The 16,032-nt window shown below is 36.3% G+C and overlaps 1 protein-coding gene across 1 annotated transcript in view; it reads left to right on the top strand.

Annotated features, from left to right (window-relative positions):
- DPYD (dihydropyrimidine dehydrogenase) overlaps nt 1-16,032 on the top strand; it is a 518,537-nt gene that overhangs the window by 104,862 nt on the left and 397,643 nt on the right. Inside the window, exon 4 of the mRNA XM_015812569.1 lies at nt 7,073-7,160. Coding sequence (XP_015668055.1) covers nt 7,073-7,160 — 88 coding nt within the window. The remainder of the gene's footprint in view (nt 1-7,072; nt 7,161-16,032) is intronic.

Genomic DNA, 16,032 nt, shown 5'->3' with positions numbered 1-16,032 from the left:
TTATTATTATTATTATTATTATTATTATTATTATTATTATTATTATTATTATTATTATTATTATTATTATTATTATTATTATTATTAATCCATTTCATTAGATCTAGCAGAGAAGACAGGTATCATCTGCCACATTTGGTAGGTCCCAGAGAAGGAGGCAGGCCTTCTCTGCCATGGTCCCTGTCTTATGGAACATTTTCCCCTTGCCCCTAAGATTTGGTTAGACCCATCCCTTTTGCTGTCTCCTAAACCTCTTAAAACCTAGTTATATCATCAGGCCTGGAGGTCCCAGGGATATGCTTAGATGTCTACACTACGGCGGTAGATATACTTTCCACACCTTGGCTTTGTATATTTTATTTGTACATTAATTAATATTGATGTTTACTGAATCAGATGAAGACAATTAGTTCAGATGCTGGATACAAGTTTACAAATTTATGTATGTTTTATTATTTTTCCTTATTCTGTTATTGGTCAGGCATTTGTGCTTCCTTAGTTAATGCAAAATACTAAACTAGTTACATTGGTGTCATTGCTGTAATCGTGATTGTTATTCATAATACCATATGTCAGCTTTGCCTCTGACCATTCAACCATTGACTGAAAGAGGCATATTTAATGTTTATTTCTCCCAACATCAAACGCAAGTAGCCAGTAGAACTGCAAAAGTGTTTAGATCAGTGGTTCTCAACCTGTGGGTCGGGACCCCATTTGGGGTCGATCGACCATTTCATGGGGGTCGCCAAGCAAGGCTATCCACCATTTTTTTTGTCCGCCATTTTTTTCCCCCTTTTCCGGCGGGTGCCTTACCTCCCTTGGGCTGGGCCAGCTGGTGGTCGGCCTGCCCCGTCTCTGCCGCTTGCCAGCTACGCCTCAGCCAGCGCAGGGGGCGGAACCACGCATGCGCGGCGCTTCCGGTTGTAAGTCCTCGACTTACGACCGGTTGGGTAGTCCTCGACTTACGACCGGTTTAGTCCTCGACTTACGACCGGTTTAGTCCTCGACTTACGACCGGTTGGGGGTCGCGGCATTAAAAAGGTTGAGAACCACTGGTTTAGATGGTAGATTCATTGGACAGAAATGCTGAAACAGTGGTGAAAATACTTTCAGGAAGAGAAGCCACTTAAGTGTTAGCAAAGAAGGAAATGTTGTTTATATATAGATTTGTATAAAATTTATAAGCCATATAGCTGGCTTATCTGCAGCTACAGATAATGCAAATTAAGAAATAATTATAAGCAGAAATACAAATTATCATCATAGGAGGAGGATACTGACCCCTGTCCATATAAATCTGCTGTTGCGCTGCTGTTTTGAACAGCTGACAATTTCAAAGCTTCTGTTCTTCATACTTATTTTTATATATTAATTCAACTGTCTTATCAACACTACTTTGAAGTATTTTATTAGTTTTATAGGGGATTACTTTTCTATTATTTTTTTTTTAAAAAACTTGGATAACTCAGAGTCATATGCACATTGACACTGAAAATGTCATGTGTACTGAAGTTTCTGAGATTTTTTATTTTTTTTTGTCACAATTCTAAGAATATTCCAACGAGAAAAGAATTCCAGGTATATTAAAGGCATTTTTAATTGCAAAGGGAAAATCCATTTATTTTGATTGAGACATTGCCTGTTTCTTTTTAAAATGGGCAGGAAGTAAAATTTGTCAATTTTTTAAAAAAATATTGACAAGAACTCCACCTTTAAGGTTTTGGGAGTTTGCTAATTTATTTTTCCTGTTTAGGTCCTATGATTTTCTTAAATTTACATTGGAAGGCTAGTATGTGTAGGTCAGAGAGAGCAGCAACTTACTTGTTGCACGAACAGAAGTATTTTGTGTAATATTGAATGAATAATGGATGATTTTGTGTTGTATAAAATTTAAAAGTTTAGAGCCTCCTCGCTCTAGGCAACGACCTATGTAACAATCAACACAATTATTACAATAAAGAGAAGGGTTACTGTTTTTTTCGTGTAGTTCAGTGTCCTTTGTTGTATTTTAACAGTCGTATAGTTGAAGCAGAAATGATCTGTTCTATGAACAATGACTCAGTGTGCACTGGTTATACTGAAATGTAAACAGGTCATACAATACATTGAATAGGAGACTTGTGCACATATTTTTGATACCAGTAGACCTTTTTTCATTGTTTCTCATTGAATCATTGTTTCTCATCAACAAGTAGATGCTTTTGCTTCGAATGTGAGTTATTTTTAAAAAATAATTTTTTTGTAAAATTATTTATTTAAAATTAAAGTCACATGTGTTTCAGCCACCTGTTGCATTGTTATAAAACAGGATAGGTGCTTTTTCTTGGACCATTAAGGAAGAGATGTCATCCACACAGAACTAATTTCATGAGTATATACAAATTCATAAGTGTGTCTCATACTAAATATTGTTCAAATGAAAATTTCATTTTTATGAATAATAGGTTAACTAATTAATTTAACCATCCTCTTCCTTGACCTAGCTTGGATAGAGTACCTCTCTTCTCAAAGCAGTGTGGAAATAAACATGTGGGGTGTGATGCTGTATCTATTTATGACTTTCAAAATGTCTTCTCTCATTCCTTCTCAGTATTATTTAATTTAAATGATAATGCATCCAGTTTGAAAAGCAGCAGAAGACATCGGAAGCACGAAGTTCAAAATGATAGAAATTTTGTAGAAAAAAAACATTGCTTGTCTGGGAACAATTTACATAGGTTATAGGGTTTTTTTGGTTGGGGGGGTTGGTAATTGTGGTTGCATTTCTCTTCAAGTGGAGAGCCATGCTTGTGATTTCTCACTATATCAATCATTTATAGCCATTTAGATAATAATGTTCTAACATGCCTCTCCTACCGTCTTATTTTACGCCATTTGCCCAGTTCCTTGGAATGCTGCACCTTTTGCCGTTTGGGAAGAGTAAATGCACTCTGTAATATCTATTATGGCATGGTCAAAGGCTAATTTATTGTCAAATAGGAAAAATAGGTCAACACTCATGTCACTTGATGATCAACCCCCCCTCCCCCCCAAGTTTAATAAAACATCTCACCAGCATGCATCCTGCACAGCAGTTGATATTTTATTACAACTGCAGTACCTGGGTTGTAGCAGTGGTGTAATTACTGAGCTGTCAGAGTGATAAGTGGGATTAATGGCAGACTGATGCACTTTAGTCTGCAGAGTGCTCTGAGAATTGGAAGATGGTGTTGTTATAAGAGTCTGTCTATACTGGCATATTCGCAGAGTTTCCAGCCCCCCTCCCTTCCCAGCCAACGCCACAAATTCAAGCTTGCATTGCCCTGCCTCATTAACATTTGACATTTTCAACAGCTGTTATTTATGAGCCAGCTCCATAATAATAATAAAATAAAATATGGAGATGTATAGTGTTTGGGTGAAAGATGCATAATGATGCCATTATACATGTGCCATAGTGCAAAAAAATGGCTTCCTTGTCAATCTTTATTTAATCTTGTTTTATTTTACCTTTACTGGTCGAATCTAACAGGCAGTTGCTTTGAACAGTGATTAGTCTGGTAATGCTTTTGCAAGCTGTCGACTTTGAAATAATTATATTCATCTTCTCCCTGGTTAGAGGAGCCAAAGAGGCTTACACATTGTTTTCTCATAAATTTGAACTTTAAAGTTGAACTTACCTGTATTTTATTCAAAGGTAACTCTCACATTTAACCATATTCTCCTCTTGAATGTTATGGTACTTCCACATTTTCTCAATTCTGTTTTGAATATCTTTCTAACCTCCCTCTTTCTCGAGTAAAAATTATGGATTAAATACTCTTATTGAAAATAAGTTTACCGCCTTATATTCAACACCTGAATATAAATAACATGACATGATTATTATTTGATAATCATAAGAATAATCTGAAGGTAGAAGATTGCAACTCACCACATCTTAAAAAGTATGAGTTGATATTTTATGAAATAATATGCCACCTCTTAGCTTTTAAAAAATGCATGTTAATAACTGTAATATTTGGAGCAAATAAAATAGAGCAGTTCTACGGTTCCTATTTTCCAGATCAGTGGCTAAAATTTGGTAGAAAGGGACACTGATTTGCCTGAAATCACCTCATGCTCTGTCACTTTGCAAGTGGAAAAAATATTAAAAAGAACAACAACAAAGGAATGCTTAGATCAGAGTAAAGTTTATTAAGAGCAAGGAATCTTAACGGGTTTTGATTAAGTTCATAAGATGAGAATAAGTTTGCATTCTTCTATATTCTTTTGAAGATTGATCCTTTGTCCCTGATTGTTAAAGATGATTTAACAGAACTTGCTCATGTCATCTCTACGTGACAGGATTTATATTACTTCAAATATATCTTTTGGGTATGGGTCAGACTGGGGCAAATGAAAACAACATATCAAAAACCACGATATCAGTATGCCCTGTGATTTGGAGATATCTGTTCCCCGTCTCCAATCTTTAGCTTTTCTATTTTTCTTTTCAAAACATGCCCCTGTGCTCCTTGTATTTTAGCTGTTATTACTCTAGTATGAAACTGCACCCAGGCCAACTCTGTTTTGAGGTACCCCAGACAGTCCCAAGTCTGGATAAAGTGAGGAGGGTTGGCCAGATTATAGAACAATTAAAACTATAGAACTATTAAAAGAAGTCCAACAATTTACTTATCTTGGTAGCATTATATCTATGAATGGAGCACAGATAAGGACATTAGCCATTGAATTGGAATGACAGTGGTTGTGTTTCAGCGAATGGGCCCAATTTGATCCACACAGCCATAAGTATTACCACAAATATAAAAATCCTCAAGAGTGTTGTTGTACCAACTGCAATATATATATCAGTGATGGCGAACCTATTAGAGACCGAGTGCCCAAACTGCAACCCAAAACCCACTTATGCATCATCGGGTGCCGGGTGGGTGTGGCCATTGGCTGGGTGTGGCCAATTGGGGTGTGTGTGGCCAATTGGGGGGGTATGGCCCATTGGGTGGACGTGGCTGCGGTGGTAACAGCAGACTGGGTGGGACTAAAAAGTTCAATCAATCAATTCCAACTTTGCAAGATCTTTTTTTTTCCCATGAGAAGTTGAAATTGACTGATTGATTGAACCTTTTTTTTTTTGCAGACGGCAGCGGAGGTCTAAAGCGAAAAGGTTTTATAAAACGCAGCTGAAGGCCTAGGACTGGGGCAATGGCGCGTGTGCCATAGAGAGGACTCTGAGTGCCGCCACTGATATATATATAGGATTGCTAACAACGAGTTAAAGGGAGACTGGTACAGCTATTTTGAGCTAATTTCTTCTTCCCTTATTTGGGCCGACAGAGTGCATAAAAAAAAAAACACTCAAGACACACACACACACACACATATATTTGTAAAACATGGAAGTGTACAACCATAATTAAACAGTTAAATGTTCTCCAACAATGCTGCTTGAGCACCTTCCATGTCTCCTATCGTGACCACATCACTAATGAGGAGATACCACAAAGGTTAGATTTAGGACACCTATGGAGAACGGTGAATGAATGCCAAATGCAGCTTGTTGTCCATATCTTACATATGTCTAAAGACCGGCATCCAAAAATTGCACTGTGCTGGATACCTTCTGAGGAAAAGAGAAAATGAGGCTGGTCTCTGAAAATTTGGTGCCAAACACTTGAGGAAGATCTTAAGATTATTAATACCTCTTGGGATGATGCCGAAGATGCTGTGAATGATCAAAACCACTGGAAAACACTTCCTCTGCACAGGACCTAACGGTGGTGATGATGATGATGGCTCTGGTATGACCTCCTTTGATTGCAAGTTAAGGTATAATTCAACATTACCGTAGATTATCCAACTATATCAGGATTGTAAACCACAGCCTGAAATTGATTTATTTGGACATACTAGTAAACCACTCACTTGAGAGGAGGATCACTGTAAAAGCAGAGTTTGTTCAAATGGCAGTACAGGTAGTCCTTGACTTAACTACCATTCATTTAGTGACCATTCAATGTTGCAACGGCACTGAAAAATGTGACTTAAAACCAGTCCTCCCATTTACAACCAACACAGGATCCCCATGGTCACATGATCAGAATTTGGTTGCTGGGAATCCAGCTTGTATTTACAATGGTGTCAGCATCTTGGGGCCATACAACCGCTGTTTACAGCCTTCCCAGCCAGCTTCCAGCAAGCAAAGTCAATGGGAAAAACCGGATTTGCTTAAAGACCTCATGATTCACAACTGCGACGATTCACTTGTCAACTGGGGCACAACAGGTTATAAAACTGAGTGTCTCAACAATCGTCTCACTTAAAAACAAATTCTGGTCTCAGTTGTGGTTGCAAGTTGAAGACTACACATATGACATAGATTAGTGTTACATTTAGACACAGATTAGTATATGGATTTATTATTGCTCTTTTATCAGTTTTTTTTTAAAGTATCGTTAGGCAGAATGCTAATATTTATGAAAGTTTTTATACTGCGGAAATGTCCAGAAGAGAATTAATAATTCTGAAACCAGTGTATCTTATTCTCTATTTTAATATTAGATTTACTCTGTCTTCCTCTGATGGTATTTTATTTTTGTTTTATTGTGTTTTATTATTTTGATGGAATATGCTCAAGAATGTTTAATATTAGGAGATTAAAAACTATAAAAATGGGGAAAAAAACAACGAACAGGACTCTGCAAGCTGGGTAGGGCATAATGCAGTGATTTAAAATCTGCTGGTTTAGTGGTACATGTTGCTTTTGCCTGTTTGAAATAAAGACTTTGCAGAAGATTGTCATCACGTAATACAAATTATAACAAATACATGCACTGGGGAATTGTATTTTATGGGTGGCTTGCTTTTCACTTTCAAGATATGAATGATCTGGGATCAGCTGCCTTGGTTTACCTGTCTGTGGCGTGGGGATAATAGCACTTACCCATGGGAACCTTTTTGAGTTTCTGCCAGAACAGTAGAGTATTATTAATTTTTAGATTGATTAGCTTCTGTCAGGTACATGGAAAAATTGTATGTTGTTGGCAGTGCTTTGTGCTCTAAGTCACTCTAACTCATTTACTTTCCTCCCCAGGTGCTTAAAGTGTGCAGATGCCCCCTGTCAGAAGAGCTGCCCAACTAATCTAGACATCAAGTCATTTATCACAAGTATTGCAAACAAGGTAAAAAAAGGCAAAAGAAAAAGGAAAGAAGGCAGGGGGAAAAAAAGAAAAGTAAAAGCTGCAGTTGCTTTGTATGATTGAATTACTGTCCTTATCTTTGTGTGTAGCTTAATGAAATAATGTTTGGAGCAGCTATTACAAAATTTAGCAGACTTTTCTTAATTGCATAATTATTCTTGCTACTTTTCTGTGGAGATACGGTATGCTAAATACATAGCTAATATGTACATTGACTCTCAAATACCTTTTTATGGCTTTTGATTTTAATATATCTTAACTGATATTGTTTTGTGTTTTGTGTGTGTGCGTATGCATGTGTGCACATGAATGTATGTATGCCTCTGTGTGTTTATGTGTATACACATACACATACATATTGTACTGTACTTACTATCTCTTGTATATACTATAAATTCACTGTATAGGGAGATTTCTTTAAGAATGGGACAGTTAGACACTAAGTGGTAGCAAGCAGCATCAATTTCAGTTATATGGATGGAGTGAAACTAATACAGAGAATATTGAATGGCACCTGGATTTAACCTTGATTGTAGGCCATACCAAACTATAATCTTTATAGCTCTTTTCAATTTTTGATTTTAACCTTGTAAGAATTGGATTCCAGATGTTGAGAACCTGTAGTAACCTCTCTTCTTCTTTGAATTAGTTGGGATTAACTAGTAGGATATGTAGGAGGGACTTTTTGAAGTTGGGAGAAAAATCCTGGTTTTCTGTCTTTCCAGATTGTGTTAATTTATAGTGTACAGTATATATATTTGTTAGATTTCTGATTATCTTTTTTTCCATGAGCTTAAACTACATCTTGTATTCCTTTCTCCATTGTTATTTTCTGTGTTATTCACATAGAAAGATATGTACTAAGCCAGGCTCAAAGATAATGCTTAACTTACAGTTGTATTGATAAATTTCCACAGATCAGTATAGACAAAAACTGTTCACCACGGTCCTACTTCAGCATTTAAATCAGTATACATCTTAGAATTCATCTGGCACCATGAGCATCTATGGGTGGGCAAGAGGAGCAGATGATAAAATATTAATGATAACATCATTATGTGAATCTTTTGACTTACATATTTCCATCGGATGTTGAGATGCAAGCATGTAGGGGCAGCACTTGCATGATATTACTGAATGCAGGACATCATGTTGGTGCCATCACAGTTTGAGGAATCCAGATGTTGATTTTGTCTGATAGAGTGAGGTATTCCCTAACCTTTGGATTCACTCTTTACTCTTAGTGAGTAGATGGGCAAAGATAATAATGTATATAAGATTAAAGCTTGGATCTTGGTAGGATCATGAGAAGAAGTCATCTCTGTGGCCAATGCTATGGTCTTGCTCTAAATTACAGATAGTCAGGGCTTTTTTTGTCATAGAACGCCCAGAACGGAGTTCCGGCACCTTTTTGGGATGGAACCTTGTAGGGTAGGCAAGGCGGATTGTATGACGTGTGTGCGTTCCGGTACCTTTTTTTTTTTTTTACAAAAAAAGCACTGCAGATATTTCTCAACTTACAACCATAATGGAACTTGGAATTTCCATCATAAGTTATATTGGTCATAAGTCAAGGTACCCATGTAACCAAACCTGATTTTATGCTCTCTTTTTTTGAGGTGAACAGGATAATTGTAAAGCAGATCAATGTATTCCTATGGCTGGGTGGTTTGTTGTTTGTTTTTTTTTGCCAAAAACTGGTCCAAAAAGCTGGAAGCTGGCCAAAAAAGTAATACATTGTGGTGACATGACTGTGGAATGGTGCAACTGTCTGTAGAGGTGAGTTGGTTGCCAAGTGTCCCCAAAGTGATCATGTGACTATAGGACATGTGCAGCTGTCGAAACTCCAGGGACAGGGTCCTAAGTAGCTTTTGGTGAGTGGTCGCTAAGTCACCAATTGTGAAGTGATGACGACCTGCACTTCTATCCGTGGTTGTCTTTAGAGAAGGAAAAAAAAAAGTAGCTGAGGATTCAGTACCAGATCTTTAGAACCTGGAATATAATTTTTGCCTTAAAGATTGCATATTCAAGAATATTATACCAAATTAGTTCCTCCTGCTTTAGGAGATTGAAAAAATTACTTATTTCAAAAAACATGAAATTTTAACACCTCAGTTCAATCAACTGAGACAAGGGTAGGGACCGAGAGAATGTATCTCTGTGATTTATATAATACAGGGGAGTTGTAGAGTTGTATGTGGAAGGAATTTTATTGTGGACTCACAGAGACTTAATTTTAAGGCCGCACAATATAGGCGGCTATATAATGTATTGCCATTACATTGGAAAATAAGGAAGTGTCTTAAATTCTAATATTAATGGTTTTTGATTTATGAGTAAATTCCCCAGAGCCCTTGTTTTCTGGCATATAGTGCATTTTAACTCTGGTCAGTAACACATCCCGTGGGAGCTTTTGCAATAATATGATGCTGTTAGTGTTATAGGTACACAAGCTGTTTTGTTTGTTGCTTATTTATTTGTTTAATTTATATGCTTATATGTAGTTTTATATTAGTGTAATGCCATGGAAATATTAACTAGCCGCCTTGTTCCCACTCACATCCAGAGTGGGTAGCAGACTTCAGAGCTTGGACCGGTATTTTGAGATCAGAGAAGAGCAATAACATGGATGGGGCAGGAGATACCGTGGTGCTTCCCCTGTATGTATTAACTGTCCACATGCTAAGAAAGTACCCATGGTTTTAAAAAAACAGACGTGCATGAGTGAGGCATGAGAAAGAACAATGCTCAGATTCCTACTGCATACTAGTGGCTTTATCATTTCTTCCTAAACAGGGTCTCCCATGAAATAATAAAGAGTCGGTAGAACTCTCAGGTATTCATTTAAGCAGCTTTCATTATAGCGGATTTTTTCTTCTTCTTCTTTTGCCAGAATCTAGCAAATGCATTCTTTTGTCAGGTATTTAAGAGCTTTATTGTATGGAGTGTGTTTTGCTGGAAAACTACTGTAGCAATCATAAAAGGTCAGGGATTCTTGTTCTCTAAAGCCTGAGGCGTTTCAGATATTTGCCGGGCGTGCACAATGTAGTCTCTTCTACATCGCATTTCCTGTAGATTTCAACTTGGCAAGAAAGGGGAGAATACTTTTCTAAGTGGAGAGGGTAATTGAATTGCCAGTCTCCCTGATTCATGCCTTGAAACTCTTTGAGAAAGAGATGCCACTCTATTGTAAATTAGTGCGATTCTGTACAGTCCAGGCCAAAACTTTACTTTCATTCCTTTTCATAAAAGAGAATTACATCTCTGCCTCCTAAAGGGTGAAGACTCCATTGGTGTGTCTTTCTGGGGGAGGGGTGCGGGGTCTGGATAGTCAAGTTCACACAGTTGAACTCTGTGTCAACAGATGAAACATACTTTTAGATGCCTCATCCTGTGCCTAGTGCTTTGGGTAGCGGGCAAGCCACAGAAAGGAGAAAGACAACAAACAGAGTTTGCCCCAGTACAGATCATTTGCTACTAAAGATCAGATGCGTATAAAATATTTTTTTTCTGAGAAGCTTGAAAGGATCATAATTTATTCATGCTTTCACCAAGACAAATCTTGTTAAAAAGCAAATGTTTGCTCTGTTATAAAAGAAGGAAAAACACATTAAAGAAGGCATGGCATTTTCTTGTTTATTTCTCATTTGTATTAATAGTACTTGCTCTTAACATGCCAGAGGCTAATATTATCATATCCAAGGGTGCATCAATCCAGATATTCAGTTGCCATTGATGTGTTTTTTTTAAAAAAAAATACCCTTTTTTAAGTTGTTGAAACCAATAGGAGCTCACATTTGTCTGTCTGTCTGTCTCTCCATCTCTCTGTCTATCTCTCTCTCTCTCTCTCTCTCTCTCTCTCTCTGTCGTGTGTGAAGGGAGGATGAGGAAGGGGGATATTCTATTTTCTTTTGGCTTCATGCCAACATTCCCCAGATTTGTTGTTATTTTCATTCTGCCTTGCAGGAAGATGATGCCTATGATGGTAGTCTTATTTTCCAACCAAATTTGAATTCTGAGGTATCTGGACATGGGGAAATAGAAAAGAAGAAAGGTTGAAGGCCAGCATAAATAGGGTTTTGCAGATCCTGCATTTCCCCAAAATTGGTTGCCGGGAGAATATGAGAGGCTGCAGAGAGGGTAGGAAGGGAAATCATCTTGCTCCTACTGAGAAACATTGCTGCCAGAAGAAAAACAATATCGGATTCCCCCCGAAAAGCAGATCTTTCTTGCCATTGATAAAATAAAGTATCCAGCTTTACCTGTTTTGATATTTCTTTAAAAATATTTGCTGGGTTCCTCATTTGCAAAGTTTTCATCTATTTTGTGAATGGTGAACCTGACTATGCAAAGAAGCCACTATCCATGGCATTTTATTTATATTTAAATGAACTTTCCCATGGATGGCCAATTTTGTTTCTTTTTCAGGTGGTGGCAAGCCTTTATGTCCATATACATCATCCATCATGGTTATTCTTCTGAAATTTGAAAATAACAAATAATGGTTAGATGGTGGTTTTTTTTTTTGAAGGAAAAAAAACATGGATAAAGATAGCAGGCAATTATACATAATAATTAGGCACTGCTCTTCCTTAGACTATAGTGCAATGTGTAATCTATTTTGCAATAAATCCACTCAACATGAAATCCTAACCATGTCTGTTCAAATGTTTGGATATGAAAGAACCAGCTCACCAATTCCCAGATAGCGAATTTGAGCAATGTGCTCCATCTGGATTTTGCAGTCATATGATCATGATAATCAAAACTAACTTAGTTAGCAAATGCTGAACAAAGGTAGCATTACAAACATAATGGATTACAAATATTTCTACTTGTTTTACTGTAGACTGGAATTAATGTTCAACCAATATGTACTATAGAACTGATAAGATTTGTAGCCTTATAACATCCTTACTAAAACCAAACAAAAAAAAAATCCCATTTATTTAAAATGAAATTGTCAAGCTTAATTCAAAAATATCCTAAAAGTACTTTTGGTGAGATTAATCACATGTATTTCCAGGTGTATTTTTGTCTAAGAAGCATGTCTCTGCAGTTTGTATTCTGTCTCTTTTTATACTGTATAACTGTTTGTCTAAATTGTTTACTAATGTGCTTATTAAAGATTTTTACATGTAAAAGATAAACATGAAAACATATGAAGATATCTTGAAAAAAATAAAAGTGCAAAGGAACACACAGATTGAAAAAGAAAAAAAAAGATAAGTAAAAAACAACTACAGATCTTTACAGCAGTTACAAACCAACTTAGTATCCTTTCTCCTTCTTTAACATTACATTACATTCTCTTCTGTCCCATATTCAACCCTTTTTAATCAGCAAATTATTTTTTCTGATTTCAGCAAAAAGTCCTTATGGGTTTCTAGTCTTTTATGAAAGCTATATGTTATATATACCTAATATTTAAAGTGAATTTGTGAAAAATGAAATTTTAATAATTGTCGTTGGACCTTTGCTATGAAGCTGGTGCAGTCAAGACACTGACATAATTTGCATTTTGTGTCAATGCTGAATAGATTTGGGCTCTTCAATTAAACATTTTTTTTAAAAAAATATGTGACAAACTCTGAACATTAATTAGGATGAAAGAAGATAAGATGGACTAAGCAGAAGAGGAAAACAAATTGGCAGAGTTCTTTATAGTAAATACACTTAGGGTGTTATTTAATTTGGCCCTTACCCATAGTTAAGTATACGGTAATTTTGGCTAAAAGTCTGACAAATGTATCTTGTTTATCATTTCAAGACAGGTGGAAATTGTACACTTAGTTCTTTTAACCTTATACATAATTCCTTTCCCTCCTTTTTTTTTGTTAATATCTGTCATGAAAAGATTTCTGTCAGACTTATGTAAAAATCTGCACATTTTAGGAGGTTGTGATTGGTGTATGCTCTATTACTCTTGAATGGATATATTTTAAATTTCTTTATTCTTTTTCTTTCACTTCCTGCAGATTTCATTACTGTTTGTTTCCTTCACCTACCCACCACTGTTTTTTAATCTGATTCCCATTTCAGAATCTCTCAGATTGCATCAGTGGTAGTTATGGCAGCTACTGACTACGTGGCTAAGGAAGATGGACTTGTCCCCCCCAAAAAATCTGGGGCATCAGATTGGAAAATGCTACTCTGGCTCCTTGTTATGCCAACTTTTCATGTCATTCCCTCCTTTTATGCTCTCTTTGTCTCTCTCTTTATTTATTACGGTGCTTCCTTCTCTCTTCCCCTTCCTTCTGTTTTGTGTTTAATTCTATCACTTAAGATTTAAAATGTAATGAAACATAGACGTTAGACACAAGAGGGCCTGTTCTCAAAATGACAGCTCAAATTGTGCATGCAAATTGGAGACTGTGTGTGAAAGTCTGTACTCATTTGCACAAGCCATGCGCGCTCATGCATGCCATTTAAAACTGCTACATTTAATTTTAATAAGTGGGGCTTCAAGAAAATGCCTTTAATTTTAGAGGCAGGATAGATGTCACCTACATGCCACTAAAAATTGTTGCCAAAAATCACCTGCCAGAGTTCAGAAGCAAAATGATACATGGAATCATTAGCATGAAGAACTGATTTTTGTAAAAAAAAAACAAAAAAAAAAACAAAAAAAAAACTACAGCTACTATGCACTGAGTTGTAATTACATAGAAATATGCATTTTAATTAACCTTTCTAGTAGGATTTCTGAGGCATGGGATTTTTTTTTTTTAAGTTCAGTTTTATTGAGGGGTGTTTTTTTTTATTCTCCCTGCTCATCTTGATCTTTTTCCAGGTCACTAAGTACAAATGCATTCAAGAGAAAAGTAAGGATGTTGTTAATGTATTTGAAATACTGACTTTTCTTAAGATGTCTATCAGCACTTAATGTACTAGGATGGCTGACAGCTGGTTTCGGTTGCCATAGTGTAATTATGTAGAATAGACTGTCTCTATGACACTGTTTCAATGAAAGAATATCTCGCATTCTAGATGACAAAGACTAAATGACATTACAAGAACCAGCATACGGTTCTTTTTCTTTAGCTGTGTAAAACTATAGCACTGTTTTGATGATGCAAGTCAAATGATGTGATGTAAAGATCAATGGCTAAAATAAAATACATATTGATAGCCTGTCATAGTCTCCGTTCATTTGTTCTACCTCTTCCTCTATTGTCAGGAAGCATGCTACTAGCAGGATACTATTTAAAATAAGGTTTAAAAACTCATGATTTTTAACTTCCAAATGTAAAGCATGTATCATCTTCCTAAATCTGATTAGTTAACTAATTAGTTAGGTTAATGCAGTCTCCTGGTGTCCTCAAAGACAAACGCTTGTCACCTCAGGTTGTCCCCAACCATGGACTTGTTGGAGTTGTTCCAAGTATAATCTTGCATTTTTTTTTAGTCCATCCATCCAACCCATCCATTACTTTATCTTCTAGTTGCCTCAACCATGATCATTTCTTCCAGTGCATAATTTAATTGCAACTGATGGTTGAAGTAAGTGAGTGTCTGCTTTCAGGTTATTGCCTTGAGGGAGTAGTTAGTCTTTATTTGATGCAGAATTATTGTTGTTGTTGTTGTTGTTGTTGTTGTTGTTATTTGCAGTCCACAGTTCAACAGTATTTGTCTTTTGGTGCTCTTTCTTACCATCCAGCTTTCACAAATTTACATTATCACTGGAAAACCATAGCTTTAACTATGTTATATTTGTTGTCATGAAAATAACCTTATAGTTCATGATCTTGTATAATTCTTTCTTCACTAAGATTAATTTCTTTATTATTCTAGCACATTGTCCATCTTTAACTATTCATGAGACCAATTTACTTGTGAATGCTTAGCATTGTTCTCTGGTCACTAGAAGAGTGCTTTCTGATCTATCAATAGCAATAGCACTTAGACTTATATACTGCTTCCCAGTGCTTTACAGCCTTCTCTGGGTGGTTTTGCCTCCAATAATCTGGCTCCTCATTTTACCGACCTCGGAAGGATGGAAGGCTGAGTCAACCTTGAGCTGGTGAGAATCGAACTGCCGAACTGCTGGCAGCCAGCACTCAGCAGAATTAGCCTGCAGTACTGCATTCTAACCACTGGGCCACCACGGCTCATTGTCTGGCACCAAAATCTATCCAAACATTTCAATGTCAGACTTTATACAGGCCAGTAATGGAACTAAAATGCTGAGATTCAAGAATATAGTCCAGCTCTTTTATGAAGAAAATGTCTACTGAAAACTGGATTCAGCTTCTATGAACGGCAGTCCCCAAATTCAAATCCTATATGTCTTTTTCATATCTTAAGGTCTTAAGGGACTGAAAAATCACAGAAATGATTGACACTTGTACATTATTTTTATTAGCAGTCTGGTCTGGTTTTTGTCCCTTTGCTCTCATCTTCAGACAGCCATTTCCATGTAGTTTTTTTATCAGCAGTATGAAGTGATCTGCCACTGCCTGCAGTGATCCCATACCCAGTTATCCGGAAGTGAATTTAGCTAAATTCAGTGGAGGTTTTTAGTAATAATGGTGGAGAAATAATTTGGTTTGCACTTTAAAATAATTTGGTCTATTTCAGTCTGGTTGCATGATTAAAATGTGTTGGAAAGCATAAAAATTAAACTGGGTATATACTTCAAGTACATATAAAGTGTACTTAACGTTAAATGCAAATATGTTTAAGTTTAAGTTTATTGCATTTATATCCCGCCCTTCTCCTGGTGGACTCAGGGCGGCTTACAGCCAATTAAAAACAGAACAATTGATACAATATACAAAATTAAAACAAATTAAAAAATATATTTAAATAGGCCATTCTTTTTTTAAAAAAGTTGATTAAAAATCCAATAATA

This window comes from Protobothrops mucrosquamatus, unplaced genomic scaffold (genome assembly GCF_001527695.2).
Source record: "Protobothrops mucrosquamatus isolate PMUCROS unplaced genomic scaffold, P.Mucros_1.0 scaffold96, whole genome shotgun sequence".
Lineage (NCBI taxonomy): Eukaryota > Metazoa > Chordata > Lepidosauria > Squamata > Viperidae > Protobothrops > Protobothrops mucrosquamatus.
Note: the sequence above shows the minus strand (reverse complement) of the source record. Positions and strands in the feature narration are given on the sequence as shown.